Source organism: Theobroma umbraticum, unplaced genomic scaffold (genome assembly GCF_002168275.2).
Source record: "Theobroma umbraticum cultivar Fairchild unplaced genomic scaffold, ASM216827v3 scaffold_50.0, whole genome shotgun sequence".
Lineage (NCBI taxonomy): Eukaryota > Viridiplantae > Streptophyta > Magnoliopsida > Malvales > Malvaceae > Theobroma > Theobroma umbraticum.
Window position 1 is genome coordinate 8,636,690 of NW_018397261.1, and position 18,085 is coordinate 8,654,774.

General features: G+C 32.1%; 2 protein-coding genes across 3 annotated transcripts; both read left to right on the top strand.

The window, feature by feature from the left end:
- Positions 1-2,558: 2,558 nt before the first annotated feature.
- ACD11 (Glycolipid transfer protein (GLTP) family protein) lies at positions 2,559-5,487 on the top strand. The gene is made up of 4 exons (XM_021430590.2): positions 2,559-2,885; positions 3,063-3,235; positions 4,404-4,549; positions 5,138-5,487. The coding sequence occupies exons 1-4, from the start codon at positions 2,694-2,696 to the stop codon at positions 5,242-5,244; spliced, it is 618 nt and encodes a 205-aa protein (XP_021286265.1). The 5' UTR covers positions 2,559-2,693; the 3' UTR covers positions 5,245-5,487.
- A 708-nt stretch (positions 5,488-6,195) lies between these two features.
- CPSF30 (cleavage and polyadenylation specificity factor 30) lies at positions 6,196-11,790 on the top strand. 2 transcript variants are annotated; one of them, XM_089783746.1, is made up of 7 exons: positions 6,196-6,807; positions 7,388-7,801; positions 8,793-8,955; positions 9,166-9,276; positions 9,531-9,599; positions 9,844-9,930; positions 10,490-11,790. In XM_089783746.1, the coding sequence occupies exons 1-7, from the start codon at positions 6,407-6,409 to the stop codon at positions 11,375-11,377; spliced, it is 2,133 nt and encodes a 710-aa protein (XP_089639872.1). In that variant the 5' UTR covers positions 6,196-6,406; the 3' UTR covers positions 11,378-11,790. The 2 variants fall into 2 exon arrangements, with proteins under 2 accessions (XP_089639872.1, XP_021286688.1); XM_021431013.1 differs by having other exon boundaries at positions 7,388-7,765.
- Positions 11,791-18,085: the final 6,295 nt, after the last annotated feature.

The window sequence follows — 18,085 nt, forward strand, 5'->3', positions numbered from 1 at the left end:
ATAAAGAAGTAATAGCGTACTAGCATTGTATATTAGAAGAACAGACAATCTAGAGGAAGAAAATAAAGTACTGCTAAATCGGATTGAAGTGCCTGAATATCAAAGCTTCCTTCAACTTTTGTCTACAGGCACCGAGAGCGCGTGAATCATAGCTTTAGTCCCACCAACAAAATTGCAGCCTATCAAATAATCAAAGTCAGTGCCTCTTTTTCCACCAAAAGGAAAACTCATTACTCTTTGGATGAATAAGAGAAACAAAAAGTTTATATTTATCGAATTATGATTATTATTATTTATATTTATATAAACTTTTAATTTTAATAAAAAATTAATTAATATCATTTGATATTATCTATCCACATATATATATATATATATATGACATTAACAAACAATTAATATAGTTAATTTATGTAATCATGATAACTCCGGTTGTCAAGTCAAATGTTAAGTAAATATAAAATAATAATTTATATTAAATTTCATAATAATTATTTTTTATTAAAATTAAGAATTCATTTGAATATAAATTAAAAACTTGCACAAATACGATGTAAATAAAAATTAATCGAAAAATAAATTTAGTATAAGATTTTTTACTATTTAAGTTTAAAAAAAGGACAAAACTAACAATTTCTTGATATATTGAAGGGCTAAATTTTCCGTTGGTTTGAATAAACATTGAAGTCATTGGCATGACTACAAAAACAAGAGGGATACACGTTAATTAGATTAGTGTTTTATTTTCAAAAAAAAAAAGATTACTGTTTTTTAGTTCATTCAAGAATGGGCGGAACACTATTGCCATGGAAACATATTAATTAGATCATTTAAGTACTTGTACAGATCAAAAGATAATTTAAAATAACAACAACAAAAAGGAAAAAATAATTGAAAATTCCTACTCTCTCTCTCTTGTCCAAAAATTGAATAAGCAACACAACAGAAAAAATAAAGAGAAAAATCAGAACCAAAATACTCTCAAGAATTAGTGTTGAAACGCAAAACTGAAAAGAAAATAAAACTAAAATGCTCGATTAAACTGAAGTACCTGAAAGATTGACGCATTCTCTTCAACGTTAGCGTTAGGCACCATGATCACGTAGAAGGTAACTAACAGTTGATCCAAAAGGTAAACCGTAGCTCTCCCAATCGACTTAAAGACTACAGAAGAAGACTAAATTTCAGACGAAATCTTCGAGTAAATATACCGCAGAGAAACACAAATTTGGGAGCCATCGTTGAAGAAAATTTTAGACGAGCAGTGTAGAAGAAGAGGGAAATTCGAAGAAGGGATCTTATTTTGCCCGCCCCCGTCCCCGCTCTCAATTTCAAAATTGGGTCGTATAACAAGTGGGCTAGAGTTTGGGCCCTATATATCGTCTGTCCAATAATAATTAACGTCTAAATTTGAAATTAATACAAAAAAAATTTGGATTCGTGATTTATTTAATTTCGACTTATATCTTATATCTAACGATAATTTACGTTTTAACTTGAAGTTTACACAATCACATTCTCAATCTTAATTTGTTTGATTTTAGTCTTACTTTTAAAATGTGAAAATTTTATAATTGATCTATTATGAGTTATTCACAAGATTAATACTTTATGATGCATTCATTATTCGAGAAAAAAATATTAATATATATAGTAAATTTAAGGATATGAATGGCTTGTATAACTTGTTCTTTACACAATAAAAAGCAAGTTGACGTCTATTTACAATAAAATATACTCCTCTATAAATATACATGAATGGTTTGTATAACTTATTCTCTTTGTATAATATCATCAATTTTTGCACTATGATATAAGATAATTATTTTCATTGAGTAACCTAAGACTAGATTGACGTCAATATGTGCAATAAAAAAAATCAAAGTATGAATAGTTTCTATAATTTGTTTGTTTTGAAAAATGAATTGTATGCAAAGATAGTATTATTATCTAGTCGTTAAGGAAAAAGTTTTCCATCTTATATTAATATAATTTAAATAGAGCCTTGAGATCGGGAAATTCTTAACATATACTTTTTGATATTGAAAATATAAAGTTTTATTATATCATGAAAAATTTATAAAATTGAAATTTTTTTAAATTAAATCATCATGACATCCCTTTCAAAGTTTCAATTTTGCTTATTTCTTTTCCAATTAAAGCATGTTTACGTTGTTTTACAATATTTTTATGCAAGAAAATACAAAAATTAAAATTCGAGGCACATGTTACGTGTATAAATAAATAATTAAAAAATGTTAGTTAATAGTAGTTTTAATCATAATAACTAAATTTAATAATAAAAAATGAAACAAGAATCATTTAAAAGAGGAAAAAAGGGCAAAATTAGTTTTTGAGCTTGATAAGGTTATTGTTAAGTAATTTTAAGTAAGAATAATGATATATTTACGAACAAAGGATAATCTAGATCACGTGGACAGGACAAAAGCTATACGGCTGAGCTGTCCGAGATTCAAAACCAGGGCCGGACAATCTCAATCCGTAACAGAATATACCGCATTAGTAGCCAAACAAGCGCCAAATATTGTCCCCTTGATGCCGCGTTCTTTCTGCGTCCTAGTGCAGCAAAGAACATTCCCCTCGCTAAAATTGACCAGACACAGACAAAAGAATTTAACTTCTGAGAGAGGGAGACAGAGAGAGAGAGAGAGAGAGAGAGAGAGAGATCAACAATGGCGGATTTAGAGAACGAAAAGACACTGAGAAAGATCTCTGATGCGTTCAAGGAACTTGCAGCAACCGTAAACTCGCAAGCCGTGGATATGGAGGTGGCCACTTTTTCACGCGCTTGCTCTTTAGTCTCTCCTTTGTTTGGTTGTTTGGGCATCGCCTTCAAGTTCGCTGAAATGGATTACGTCGCCAAGGTACGGATTTAGGTGATTCGAGTATTTGAAATGTTTTCATTCAATAAATTTTACGAGAATCGAGCAAAAATAGGAAATAGCAAAAAAAGTCAGACCAAAATAGCGTTGCCGAATGATTCCTAATAATCGTTGATTTTGGGAAACTGTTTGATTTTGTGAAGTGGTTGGTGATAACAGGTTGATGATCTTGCAGAGGCGTCGAAGTCAATTGCAACGCTCAACGCAATGCTCGACAGGGATGTAGAGGGGAATTGCGTCAGGAAAGCTGGGAGTCATACAAGAAACCTTTTGAGAGTGAAACGTGGGCTTGACATGGTCAGAGTACTCTTTGAACAAATTCTAGTTACAGAGTAAGAGCCCAATGCCTATATTCAATTGAAACTAAATCATCAAGCTGCTGCCAATATATGTTTAACTCAATTTGATTAGTTTGTGAGAAATATATCTTTGCTGTTACAAGTTGTTTGCAGACTTTAACACCAAAAGCATATACATGCTCTAGTATCATTATGACTTGATAATGGAATATAGATGGCCTCTTGTGCTAGCTGTCTGCTAGGATTACGGAATGTAGACTTGACTTTATGGAATGTGACTCAGCTCTGGGCATGAAATCGTTTTTTCCAATTTTTCTAAGGTTTAGGTTTGTTTTTGATTCTTTTCCTCCTTAAAGGCATGAGAAATTTTGTTTGCTAAAAGATTTTGAGAACTCAAATAACCTTGGTCTGCCGGTGTAATACAGTCCTTACTGTTTGATTGAAGTGTAACCAAAGAATTAACTCATGGCTGGGGTGATTGGTACTCATTGAAATTACGTTGATAAGTGTTTGAGAAAAAAGAGAAATAAGCAAATGACAAGTCACTGTGATGTGTGAATCAGGTCATATGGATCTCTTCTGTGTTCTTTAATTCAGGTGACCTTGTCCGTTACTCCTGTTTTATGTAGTATTATTGCATCTAACTAATTAGGCACCAGTTTAGTTGGAAACCATTGTTCTGCAATGAGCTCCAAAGAAATAAGCAATTTATGATAGTCTTGCTGTAAGCCATGCTACATGGGATAGAAACATATGCATCTTCCAATAATCTTCTTTAAGAGCTTCTTTGTTTGCTGCAAGGTTATATATGTAATTATATAATCTTTCTAGATCTTTTTTTTCTCTCTTAATAGAAAATTTTCTAGATCTTTAGAGTCATCTTTTGGTTACTTATAGTTGAAAGTCAGCTTTAGAATGCTCAGAAGAATGATTGAGAAAATTTTTCTTTGTGCAGATCCATAAGTATTATATATAGACAAGAGGAGTTAATGCTCCTTTCAATGCTAGTTTGCCTAGTATATTAACTTTGTTATGTTGTGACCTTTGTGGTTTACTATGCAGCAAATTAATCTAAAATTTATTCTATGGAATATTGAGACAGGAATACTCATGTGATTGCAACTTGCAGCTATAAGCAGACTGCAATTAATTATGAGGTTGAAATTGTTGAATCAGTTTACTTAGGATCTTTCCTTGGCAGGGGGAATTCCTTGAAAGATCCAGCTTCCAAGGCCTACACGCAGGTATTTGCACCCCATCATGGGTGGGCAATCAGGAAAGCTGTAGCTGCAGGAATGTATGCCCTCCCTACAAGGGCACAGCTGTTAAAAAAGCTAAATGAAGATGGTGAGCATGCATGATTTGTCTTTTGCAATCCAATAACTCTTAATAAAGTACTTGATGCAGATGTTGTACTTGGTATTCTTATCTGTTTCCATTAGCTTGTGATTGAAAATGGTGCATCCCCATAGAGTGCGGGTGTTTGGTGACGCAAAACTAAACCTGTTGAGCATTAAACTATGCCACCTATGGTCGATTGAGCATAAGTGGAATTGGGACTGTGTTTACATTTGGTGTTTCCTTTTTCTCTAGGAAGATGTTTAATGATTATGAAAACAGATTAGTAGAAGGATATGGTTCAGTCTCTAGCATAGGGCTTGGTTTGCAATCAAAATCTTGCTTCAAGATTGGATGAGGTTGTGTCTTTGGACATGTTTGAAAAACCATAGTTAGAATTTGTATTGGTTGAAAGATGGCTTAGCCTTAACTTTCACACCATTAATGTTTTCCTTGTGAAAAGGAAGTGGCTTCTCAATCCACTCTGTGCTTAATAGAGGTAGAAAAACATAGATCAGCACATGGGGGCTTTTGTTTTAAAAGTAATTGACTCGTATTGATAATTTGATGTCATTTCTCCTCTTTCTTTTCTTGCAGAGGCATCAGCAAGGATTCAAATGCAAAACTATGTAACAGCATCTGGTCCCATTATTTTGTACATTGACAAACTGTTCCTTTCAAGAGAATTGGGTATAGATTGGTAAAAGATATTGTATTCATGGATATCTGTTTATTGTGATAATTGCAATCAAGCAAAATAAACCAGATTTGTCAAGTTGTGTCTATTATTCCATTTTTTTCTGCCTCTCTTTTGCCTCATTTTCCTCTTTTAGAACATTGTCTAGTATAATTGTACAAATCCTATTAAACTATTGGATGGTCGAAACCAAACATGATTGATACCATGACGTGAATTAAATTTTCATAGCTCTGCTTTATTTGGATTAGATCATATTGCTTGCTGGTGTTTTATACTGCAGAAAATAATTTATAGCAAAATTACTAGCAGCAGGCGCTATAAACTTGCTGGACAAGGAACTGGAAATCATGAGTGCCATTTCCATAATGTGCCATAATGGGACTTGCATCTGGTTCAGAAGTCCAGTTCAACATTATATTCTCATTTCTTCTATCTTGCATTGCTTCATGGATGCAATGTCCGATCAAACATTTTCCAACTGTTGTTTATATCTAATCTCATAATATATGATGAACATAATTTGATTCCAGACCTCCACGTGCTCAGATTTCATTAAGTTTTTTGCTTTTACTAAATTTTGTGCTGTTAAGTGTCGTTTGGTATTTTATTAAAAATGTTGTTTATGCAATTTTATTTTTAAAGATTTTATCAAAGGTCGTAATTTTATATGCTCATAATCATTTTTACAATAATTAAAAATCATGAAACCTTAAAATGTTAAACATCATTTATATCCTTTTGATATATAAAAAAAAATCAAAGGGCAGGGAGTTCATTAATTTGGAAATTCATAAACAATTTTAAGGAAAATAGATAAAATTTTTAGTAAATAAGCAATTGCAAATTGTGAGTGTTTCACAAATAGTAAATTAACCTCCAAATAAAATTTACAATAGTACAATTAAGGATATACGTGAGCCCATTTAAATAGGACCAAAAAAAAACAAAGAAAGACAGAAAGTACTAATCGTAATAAGTACATTTTAAAAAACAGAGAAAACTGCAACCTTTCTTTGTAAATTGAAAATTCGAAGTTAGAAGTTCGAACATCTAATTCTAACTCCGCTCTCTCTCCCATGATTTCCGACAATAAACCCTAAACCAACCAGAAGAGTGAAAGAAAAAAAAAAAAGAAAAGGAAAAGACGGAAGGTCACGCGCGTCGAAATGGATGACTCGGAGGGAGGTCTCAGCTTCGATTTCGAGGGCGGTCTCGATGCGGGTCCCGCCGCGCCAACTGCCTCCATGCCCGTTGTCAACTCCGATCCTTCAGCCGCCGCCAACAACAACAGCAACAACAACTCCGCGGTCCCAGGCGCTGTCCCTATTTCGACAAGTGACCCCGCCGCCGCTGTGGGTGGCGGAGGAGCTGGGCGAAGGAGCTTTCGTCAGACTGTATGCCGGCACTGGCTCCGCAGCCTCTGCATGAAGGGCGACGCCTGTGGTTTCCTTCACCAGTACGACAAGTCCCGCATGCCGGTCTGCCGGTTTTTTCGGCTTTTTGGTGAGTGCCGGGAGCAAGATTGTGTCTACAAACACACCAACGAGGATATTAAGGAGTGTAACATGTATGCTCTTTTTCTTTTACTAGTTTAATTGCTTGCTTTATTGTTTCTTGTTCTTTGTTGTATGGAATGTGCCTTATAGGATTGAGCTGAATTAATCTATAATTTTTATCTTTAATGAATTTTGTTAATAGCTGATAGAAATTGTGCTTTAAATTGTTAAGGCTAACTGAAGAAGACAATGGCTATTTTGTTTTGGAAGTCCTTCGATCTCCAAATTACTTTTTTTTGCTTGAATTTTGTTCATCTAAGTGAAAGGAGGAAGAAGCTAAAAAGAAAAAGGAAACCTCATATTATGGAAGCAAGTAAAACCAAAGGGGGTGGGAAGATGAGGCTTTAGTTGCGTAGAGAATGTGTACTAACTGGACAAAAGACCAATTCGGCTTTTCTTTAATGCAGACTTAAGCAACTGGGATATTATCTAGCTAGTTTATTAGTTTCTTTTTGTGCTAATATTACTCCCAAAGATTACTTACCTTGAATGCATTGTAAAACACAAACCGTGGAATTTCTTGAATATAGTAGTATCAATTCTGTTTTCTCATTAGGATGACTGCTAATACACAAAATTTCATGGTTGCAGGTACAAGCTAGGTTTTTGTCCGAATGGTGCTGACTGCCGATATAGGCATGCAAAGCTCCCAGGACCTCCACCTCCTGTGGAAGAAGTCCTGCAAAAGATTCAGCAGTTGAGTTCTTACAATTATAACAAATTTTTTCAACAAAGGAATTCTGGCTTTGCCCAACAAACAGAAAAATCTCAGATTCCACAAGGACAAAACAATGTAAACCAAGGAGCAGGTGGAAAACCTTCAACAACAGAATCTGTTAACATGCAGCCACAGCAGCAAGTTCAACAGCCTCAACAACAGGTCAGCCAGACCCAGATACAAAATATCCCCAACAGTCAGTCTAACCAGGCAAACAAAACTGCTATACCTTTGCCTCAAGGAATATCTAGGTGTGTTCAGAGTCCTGGGGTCTTTAATTGGGTTTTGTAAATCGTTAATTGTATTTTATTTTGGACATAGTTATGAGATGTCCGTTATTCAACAATAATTGCCTAAAGGAATTCTGTCATCATCTATGAGGTGTATTTAGTTTCATACAAACCTAAATTAGTTGTGCTTTTTTCTACACATTTATGCTGTATTATTCAAATTTGAGAATTGAATGATTTCGTATTCTTTTCTCTGTTGTTTTCATCCTTCAAGCTCTTGTATCTTTTATTTTGAATGGGCATACATAAAAAGGTGAATCTAGTGCTATCTACCTGCAACCTTTTGGCTTAGATAGTGCAGTTAAGGACTGAATAAATTAACTCTTCTCCTTTTTTTTCTTCTTAACTTGTTGAAGCTTTAGATACAACAAACAACTTTCTTCTTTTGATGGTGAAAAGGATTATTCTTCTATACCGTTTTAGGGTAAGGGAAGAAAACTAACTTGTCTTGTCTTTGTTTTGTATTTTAGAATTTTGGAGTATTTTTCTACAACTAGACCAACTTTTTTACAAGGATGTGATGAAGTCTTGTGTCATTGTGTTTGTTGGCTTGGAAGTTTGAAAGTAAATCAGTCACTGTTTTCATATGTGCATGCTTATTTTGCTACTTTTGACTATTAAGTTACAGCTTCATGCCTTTTCTACTTTATATGTTAAGATTCTAGAGTTTGAGGATCACTATAATTAGAAGATATAGTTGCAACCCTGATGTTGAACAAATTAAAATGCTCAGTAATAAGAACCCTAATGTTCAAATCTATGGTTAAGTTTGCCTAAAAATCCTTGGAGTAGTATTATATTGGATTTGCTTTTGTCCATCTGTCAAATGGGTTGAAAACTGATATGCCTAAAAATCCTTGAGTTTAAGTTCAGCCTTATAATTGACAATCTAACATTAGTAAACCATATGCCTACTATGATACTTTGTACTTAAAAAAACTGCGTTGACTTAGTGATTGATTACCGGCTCATGTATATGGCACCCTAGGTATTTTATTGTTAAAAGTTGCAACCGCGAAAATCTGGAACTATCTGTTCAACAAGGAGTATGGGCAACTCAAAGAAGCAATGAGGCTAAACTGAATGAAGCTTTTGATTCTGCTGTAAATGTGATTTTGATCTTCTCAGTTAATCGTACTCGGCATTTCCAGGTAGTTCAGAAATCTAATATCCTCTATCTATTCAATTTGAGAATTGGCACCTGTGTTGTTCCTAAATAACTTGTTACCCATGTCTTACTAGATCTTGCATAACTATCTAGTCAGTCCTTTATTTGGTCTTATGGTATTATCATTAGTCCAAAATTTTGCCTTTTCGTCTTTTATGATGTGGTAGCCATTACATTGTCTTTGGCTTATTAGGGTTGTGCCAAGATGACATCAAAAATTGGTGGATCTGTTGCTGGAGGGAACTGGAAATATGCTCATGGAACTGCACATTATGGACGAAATTTCTCAGTAAAATGGTTAAAAGTACATTTCTACACCCCTTCCTTCTCCTCTCATTTTGAGAACAAAATTTTCCGTAAAGCTAAGTTCTAAGGAACTAAAAAAGTTAAAAATATCTTTAGAATGGAGCTTATTTTGATATTTCTTGGTCATTTGATCTAATTTTGCTACATTTGTACTGTTTCAGTTGTTTAATGCCCTCTATCAGGTGCAATATTTTGATAATTTTTTGGGCATGCCTAAAGATCTATATACTTACAGCTGTTCTTGATATGTAGTTATGTGAGCTGTCCTTCCACAAAACTCGCCATTTGAGGAACCCCTACAATGAGAACTTACCAGTAAAGGTGCAATTCAAGGCCTCCAAGGGTTAATCCATAAAATTGGTTGAGGATAATTTTACTTAGAAAAAGTTTTGTCAATTAATTAGTTTAATACTCTGGTTTTTATGAATTATTATCTACCATTTTACCATGTATCTTTATCTGCAGTAATAGTGTCTGTAATAGGTGATATTTCCACTTCCATGATGCTGTTGGTTTTGAGTCAATTTTACTTTCAACCTTATTCCGGTACTTTGTGCAAGTGCAGATAAGTAGAGATTGTCAGGAGTTAGAGCCTTCTATTGGTGAGCAGTTGGCCTCCTTGCTTTATCTTGAGCCAGATAGTGAGCTTATGGTATGCTTATTTTATTTTAATTTTTCTAATTTCTGAGTTCCAAAACAAATAGAAATAGAATTATTAGAATGGTATAGAGAAATATCAAAAAAAAAAAGAGGCAATGAACGAAAAGAGAGGGAAGCAAGTCTTGCGTTCTAGTGCTTGCTTGGCTGCAAATTAGTGTGATTTCATTTATATACTATAATATGAGGTCCTTGTATGATATAGGTATGAATTAAAGATTCATACAGGCTAATAGCCTTCTAGGAAGTCATACTATGCATGTGCATTTAGTGATAAGATTGTCTAGAGTGGTCTAGGGAATTGAGCAATGATGTTGGGCTTAGATTAGACTATTATTGTTTTGATATACTTAAAGTAGAAGATGCAGTTGAACCATCTTTGTTTAGTTTATTACATAGCTTTCATTTTCCTTGCTTTTGGTTGTTCAAATAAAAGGAGGCAGCCTAATACTAAGATGTCTGTATTGCACATTGACTTGCCCTTCATTTTATTGGATATCTACAATAAATGAATTTGTATTGTGTATTCAATTTTTTATTCCCTTGGGGTGCAGGCTATTTCGGTGGCAGCAGAATTAAAACGAGAAGAAGAGAAAGCAAAGGGAGTCAATTCAGATAATGGAGGAGAGAACCCAGACATTGTGCCATTTGAGGACAATGAAGAAGAAGAAGAGGAAGAAAGTGAGGAGGAGGATGAAAGCTTTGGTGCTGCAGCTCAGGGAAGAGGAAGAGGTAGAGGAGTGATGTGGCCCCCTCACATGCCACTTGCCCGAGGTGCCAGACCCATGCCTGGGATGCGAGGTTTTCCAGCTATGATGATGGGTGGTGATGGCTTTTCGTATGGACCCGTAACACCTGATGGTTTTGGGGTGCCAGATCTTTTTGGTGCTCCCCGTCCTTTTCCACCATATGGACCCAGGTTTTCTGGAGATTTTACAGGTCCTGCATCTGGCATGATGTTTCCAGGGCGACCTCCACAGCCTGGGGCTATGTTTCCTGCTGGTGGACTTGGGATGATGATGGGTCCTGGTCGTGCTCCATTTATGGGGGGTATGGGGCCTACAGGTGTGAATCCTGTCCGAGGTGGCCGCCCAGTCAGCATGCCCCCTATGTTTCCCCCACCCCCAGCACCTTCCTCCCAGAATTCTGGTCGGGCAGTTAAGAGAGATCAGAGGACACCAACCAATGACAGATATAGTGCAGGATCAGAGCAGGGTAGAGGTCAGGAAATGGCTGGTCCAGGGGGCAGGTTGGATGATGAGATACAGTATCAGCAAGAAGGACAAAAGGCTCATCGTGAAGATCAGTTTGCTGCTGGAAACAGCTTCAGAACTGATGAGAGTGAAAGTGAGGATGAGGCACCGAGGAGGTCTAGGCATGGCGAAGGGAAGAAGAAAAGAAGAAGCTTAGAAGGAGATGATGCCAATGGTTCCGATCACTAGAAGCGAATGGCTCTGAAGTTGTTAGTGATACTGCCACCAGTTATACCTGCTCGCAACCACAATCTCTCTACGGTGTTTCCTGCCGTTGCAGAACATTTTTAAGAAACTGACTTTGCGTATCTAATATCTTTTCATCTCCCAATTTGCAGTTTTGGAGAGATGGAGAAAGACTTAGGCGCAGATCCCTTTTTTTGTCCTTTTGGTGTATTGTTTTTGCTCCAAAATGCCGAATTATATTGTTTATTGTGTATAATCATGCACCAGATACTGATGGGGAAGGGTCATCGATACTTGTAGCATGATATATTGTTAAGAACAGTGTTATCCTTGGATGTTTGTGTAAGATTCCCTACGTACCAAAGCAAAAGGGGAAAGAAAGTGCAAGAAAAAAAAAATGCTTTTCATTGGATAAAGGCTTCGTATCATCTTTGCCTTCTCTTACTTCCGTTTCTTATTGGATAGCTGAATTACGACATGGAAGCTCTAAAACCGGAGATGTAAACGGTGGGATACTCATTTTTATTTACGGACCTTATCTCAAATTTGTTTAATTAAGAAAGTATTCAAATCTTAAAATACTATTCAAAATTAAACTTTAATAATAAGGCATTATTTGTTAATTGGTTGAATTGTTAAACACTCGATTAAATAATTAAAAATTAATTATATATATTAGTTTTCAGAAAAAGCCATACAAAATTAGTGAAGTTGACTATTCCATTCTTTTCAACCTAACACGTTAATACTTACTCCAAAACAAAACCTTTAAGATTGCGAACATGGAAGTGCTTAGATCGAAAGAACCCATCAACTACTCACGCAAACTCTATTTCATACTTTCTTGCTCATCTTTCAACATTTCAATTCTTATATTTGCATATACAATTTCATTGTCATCTCTCTCGCTTACAATCCTGAATCGGTTTCAAAATTTTTAAAATGTTGTATATATATATATATATATATAATATTTTTTTATCTTAATAGTTATTTAAAAAACCTTAACCCTTATTTTTGTTTATTTTTGTTTATTTTTGATCCCAAGGTTAGTTCCGTCCTTAATCATTTTCTTGAGTTATTGGTCAGTGGGCATGATTTGAAGATTGAGGTCAACAATGGCTATTGACACTCATAATGAAAGTCACAAGAAACGTGGCCGACATCAATTTATAGATACCTAAAACGCAGTTTATATAGTTTATGTTTAAAATAATAATTTAAGCAGTTTATATTTAAAAAAAATTTTAAATTATTTAAAAAAATCAAATAAGTTCATATTTTTTTACTGTATTCAATTAAGCTCATATATTTTTATTTTAAATCAAATAAGTTTTTATAATAAATGGTTGATTTAGTTAAAATATTATTTGTTATTTTATATTACGTGGTGCTGATGTGATATGCTAACATGTCATAATAATGATGATATGGTATGTTGATATATTATAATTAATAATGATGTGGTATGATGAAATAAACATGTGACATATTCACCATTCACATTAACATCACATCATTATCATGTAAGTATAAAATAACAAATGATATCGTGACTAATTGATATTAGTTAATCATTAGTCATAAAAGTCTATTTGATCCAAAATAAAAATATATAAACTTATTTAAACGTAATAAAAGAATAATAATTTATCTGAATTTTTTTAAATAGTTCAAGAGTTTTTTCAAACATTATGTTTTTTTTTAAGTTATATGCATCTTCTCCTTTCTTTTCTCTTTTTGTACACTAATATTTAATTTTTGATTTTTTTTATAGAAACATTTTTACTTTTTTTTTTCATTATATACTTTAGCCTCACCTTTACAGTAACAACAGTGCTAGTTGTCTCGACCAATTATATGACTGATATTTGCATCTATGCATAAACATAGGTAACATTTGGTGCGAGGATTATACTCCTACATTCTCGGTAATGTGTTAATTAAAATATATTACAATATTTATTTGAAACAAGTCAACGTAATATAAAATTATAATGTAATCGTATTACAGTTAATACATGTAATATGATTGTACTAAAAAAACTAATATAATCTCATATTACAATTTACTCTACAATGTTATCAAGTTTTATTTCATATTTGTACCTTACTCTATTTGAAAAGGTGACAAAAAAATCTCTATCACTTTAACTTTTAATTATAATTATACACTGATTTATTAATTTATAAAATAAACATTCGGCCTTAAACAATTAAACGGTGTTAATATTTAAATTAAAATACCTGAAATATATATATTTTAAATTAATCAAATCTGATTCAAATTCAATTGAATTTCTTAACGAGCACCAGATTTGTACTCCCAACATCAATGCTCCCTGGGGAGCACTAGATTTGTCCTCTCTATGGAGCACCGTTTCTTGGGGAACACGCAAACAGTGCTCCCAAGGAGCACCACACTAGGGAGCTCCCTATCGATGTTCTTAGGTAGCATCAAATCAGTGCTCCCAAGGAGCACCCACGATCTGGTGCTTCCAAGGAACACCCAAGGAAGGAGATTTGGCTCCGGTTAGATTTAATGCGATAGGTTTTTTTTCCAGAAGAAAAAAATTAATAATAAAAAAAATAATTTATATAATGTGGTAATTTTTAAAATTGATAAATAGTAAAATTATTTTTTTAATATTATTATATCATCAAACTGATAAAAATATTATTAATGGATTAACGATTGGACTTATATGTTGAACGAAAAATATTCTGATTATTTATTTTAAAAATTAATAAATTTGTATAAAATTATAATTAAAAATTAAAAAAGTGAGGGCATTTAACTCTAAAGATATTGGATTTATAATGTACAACTAAGATTAGATGTAAATGTTTTATCACGGCTTATTGCAATTCTATGAATAGTGAAAGAACATGTTATTAGACAAACTCCATCAGCATTCCAACTCTATAATAGTCCACATTAGTCAACAATCAAATAACAACCAAAAAAGAATTATTGTTATTACATTTTAACCCTAAATTAAATATATAATTCACTTAAAAAAATATATAACTAAAATCAACAAGTAAAAAGTACTTTGAAATCTTTGATCATACTCTTACTTTTAAAGTTACACAATTTTACCAAACTTAATTTTATATTTTTTTTGAAAAAGAACAATAAAATATTTTAAACAACCTGGTGATGAAGAAGAAAAGAACATGATTTTGATCTAGAGGAAAATCAAAATATTTTGTTTTTAATTAATTATTAAAATCCTTTTAATATTTATTCTTAAGTTCTTGAAACTTTTTTTTACCTCATTAATTAATTATATTTATCACTTTAAAAATTTTAAAAATAAAAATAACTTTAAAATTTTGAAAATAAATCTATACAATTTCAAAAACATAAAAATAATTTTTCTATTTTGAGAAATTATAAAAAATTGTAAAAAAACCCAAAAATAATTTTTAATTATTTTAAAAAAAATTCTATAACAATAAAAAATAGAAATAAATTTTCCTTTAAAGAAATTATAAATAATTTGAAAATCTATAAAATAAAAAATATATTAGAATGTTTGAAAAAATAGAAGATATTCTTTTTTATACTCAAAACTTTTAAATATTAAAAGTATTTCCTCTATATAATTTTTAATAAACTTTTAAAAATAAAAATTATTTCCTTTTTACATTCAGATTTTTTTTAAAAAAATTATTTTCAGTTTTTTATTTTTTAGTTTTTCAAAAAATAATTATCTCTATTTTTAATTTTTTAGGAAATTTTCAAAATAGAAATAATAACAATATATTTTAACATTTTCAGAATTGCTAACAAACAAAAATTTATTTTCTAATTAATATTAATATGGATTTGCCTTGTTTTGTTATTTGTTGAAAAATTTATTTAAAAGATGATATCATATAAAAATTTATAATAAAATAATATATTAAATTTATTTTAATATTTTAATTAGCAATTTTTTTAATATATCAAAAATTGCAATGTAATCTTACCAGCAAGTTTCCTTGCAATCATATTTTAAGAAATGTGATTGCATTGTAACATAATAAACCAATTATAAGAGTCAAACATTTATTTTCTTTTTTCAAATATGAATTTCACATTATATTGCATAAAGTTTGATTAACTATGCAAAATATAACATGATATCAACAAACCAGAATGATACCAATAACTTTGTTTACCATAATAAGCATGTCACTCTAAACTCTATTCTTTACATGATTCTCACTGTTGGTTAATGATCATTTCGCAACTATGATCTCTTTTACTTTGAATTTTAATATTTTCGTCTTTCGTTTAATCTCTTTCAATACCTTTTCACTTTATTTAAAAGCTTTTTCATATGAAATTAGAAACTTGTTGTCACTATTTTGTGTCTTTAGGCTCGAAATAATTAGTACAAATCAGAAATGCAAAATGATTATTTGGAGTAAAGCAAATAATCCATTGAATTCAATTTTGGCACTATTACTTTACATCCTAGTTTCTCCTTTTTTTGGAATGGAATTTCCTTCATCAAACCAACCATTATGGAAACTTTTCAAATATTTCAAAGCATATTTGAACTTTTAAAACTTTGTAAATGTTGCTTCACAAATTGACATTATATAATGTATATATCACACCATGAAACACTCAGCTCTTCACTACTTTTGGAATCAAGTATTTTGGTTATCCTATTAACCTTTTCACGAAGTCGTGCAACTTCCGTGCAATCGAAATTTTGTAAATTCATCTTTTATCTTCTTTTAGTTTAGCTTGAGAATACAAAATGTTAGAAAATGCACTCGTTCTTATGTTGTTTATTCTTTATTTATCATTTTTCATTTTCTTAAAGATCTTGTTATCCTTATTATATTTTAATGAAACCTATTCATCTTGTTTATAAATAATTTTTGCAGTTAGATAATTTAGTTATACATCTCACAAGTGTTAAAATCGATGATTGATAATCTATAACTTGAGAAAGTGAAAAATTTCAAACCGAAGAGTTATCTTTTTATTAATCTCATTAATATCATTTATAATTTTGTAATTAGATAATTCAGTTGTACATTTTACGAACCTTGAGCCAATGATGCGGTTGGGTTCTCTTTGGGAGAGGTCCAGAGGAGAGTCCCATTCAATGCTACTCCTTTTTCTTGTACTCTCCTTTCATTGAGGAGATCATTGAGCTACCCAAGTTGGATTTAAAAAGAGATGGAATTATTGATATTAGCACATGTCGTTTAGGTGATAAGACTTGGAAGACTTTAAAGTTCCAAAGATATCCTTCGTCTAATCGGCCACGTAGTGCAACCTATGTAAATGGATTATTTTCTCAAACGGTCAATTGAGTGTCTTCAATGTTGCTTTCCAGGAGTGGAATTTAATTGAAAAATCATCATGGCCAAGTCCTAGTTACCTCACTTCAAATTCGCCAGTTGCTCTCCAGAGTTAGAGAATCATAATGGTTAGGATTTGGTTATCCATTTGCTCTTCAGAACTTGACTTTACTTGAAGAATCATCATGGCCAGGTTCTGCTTATCCAACTTCAAATTCAGCAGTTGAGAACTCCTAGATTAATGCAATGTCGACCGTATTACTGTTGTTCATTTGTCAAAGAGTGTTGGGTTAGGGAATTGGGTATCATATTGGAATCGAATCCTCATCGAAGAATCTTACCATTAACAAGTGAAGTGTTTGAGACATAAAACACGAAGTTGCATCTTTATGCATGTGTACCTTTGCCGGATGTAAATGATTTTGTGCAATCTATATATATTAAACTTCCTTCTTGAAGATGTGATAGTTGTGCAATTTATATATATTAAACTTCTTTCTTGAAGATGTGACAGACTTTAAAAAATTTAAGTAATTTTTATTTTTTTTATATTACTGTTTTTTTAGAATTGTTTTCAGGAATTTAAGTAATTTTTTTTATTACTGTTTTTTAGTTTCCATGACTATTGATATTCTGGTTTTAATGAGAAATCTATACAAATATCTGATTATCAACACCTCTTAGGGTTTAAGCCTTATAAATTGGTCAATAGTGTCAAAAATATTAAATACTTGACGAGACTTACTGTATAAATAGATTATACAAATCTACATGATAATCTGATAAACTAAATGTATTTTTAGTTACATAATTATTATATTTTAATATAATATAATTAGTTAAATGATATTATGGTTTAAAAAATTGAGGGATTGACCCTTCGTGAACGTCACAACCGATAACCTATGGCCTTGATGGTTTTAAAGGTTGATTTCGTGAGGAACTGGGTACCATGTTGGTATTCTCGACCCTCGTCCAAGACTCTCAAGAGTCTTTTCAAGCTCTCAAGCAGTGGGTGAGACAGCAAACACGAACTTGCATCTTTATGCATGTGTATCTTTGCCAGTCAATAGTATGCATATGGGGATGCTGTTGAATGCATATGTATTGATTTTTTTGAAGTAAAATCTTTATTTTTTTTTCTATTAGAGTATTACATTTTTTTTTTGAAAGAACTATGCAACATTGAAGACAACCCAAAACTGTATATATATAGGATTATAACCCAATTCATCTACAATAAAAAAATCTCCTTTAGTTTCCATTGCTAGGGCCTTTTAACTGACACAAGCTGTTATTCCCTTGAAACTAAATGAATTAAATGATTATTGAAGGTGAAGCAAAGAAACAAAAGAAGCTTATGCAATATAAAAAGGCCAAGAACTTTGCAGAATACAA

Excerpts from the sequence above, each read along its gene's own strand:
- ACD11 (XM_021430590.2), top strand. The coding sequence starts at position 2,694 with ATGGCGGATTTAGAGAACGAAAAGACACTGAGAAAGATCTCTGATGCG. Across the intron at positions 2,886-3,062 it reads AAATGGATTACGTCGCCAAG|GTTGATGATCTTGCAGAGGC; the intron begins GTACGGATTTAG and ends TGGTGATAACAG. Across the intron at positions 4,550-5,137 it reads AAAAAAGCTAAATGAAGATG|AGGCATCAGCAAGGATTCAA; the intron begins GTGAGCATGCAT and ends CTTTTCTTGCAG.
- CPSF30 (XM_089783746.1), top strand. The coding sequence starts at position 6,407 with ATGGATGACTCGGAGGGAGGTCTCAGCTTCGATTTCGAGGGCGGTCTC. Across the intron at positions 8,956-9,165 it reads ATCGTACTCGGCATTTCCAG|GGTTGTGCCAAGATGACATC; the intron begins GTAGTTCAGAAA and ends TTGGCTTATTAG. Across the intron at positions 9,277-9,530 it reads TCTCAGTAAAATGGTTAAAA|TTATGTGAGCTGTCCTTCCA; the intron begins GTACATTTCTAC and ends CTTGATATGTAG.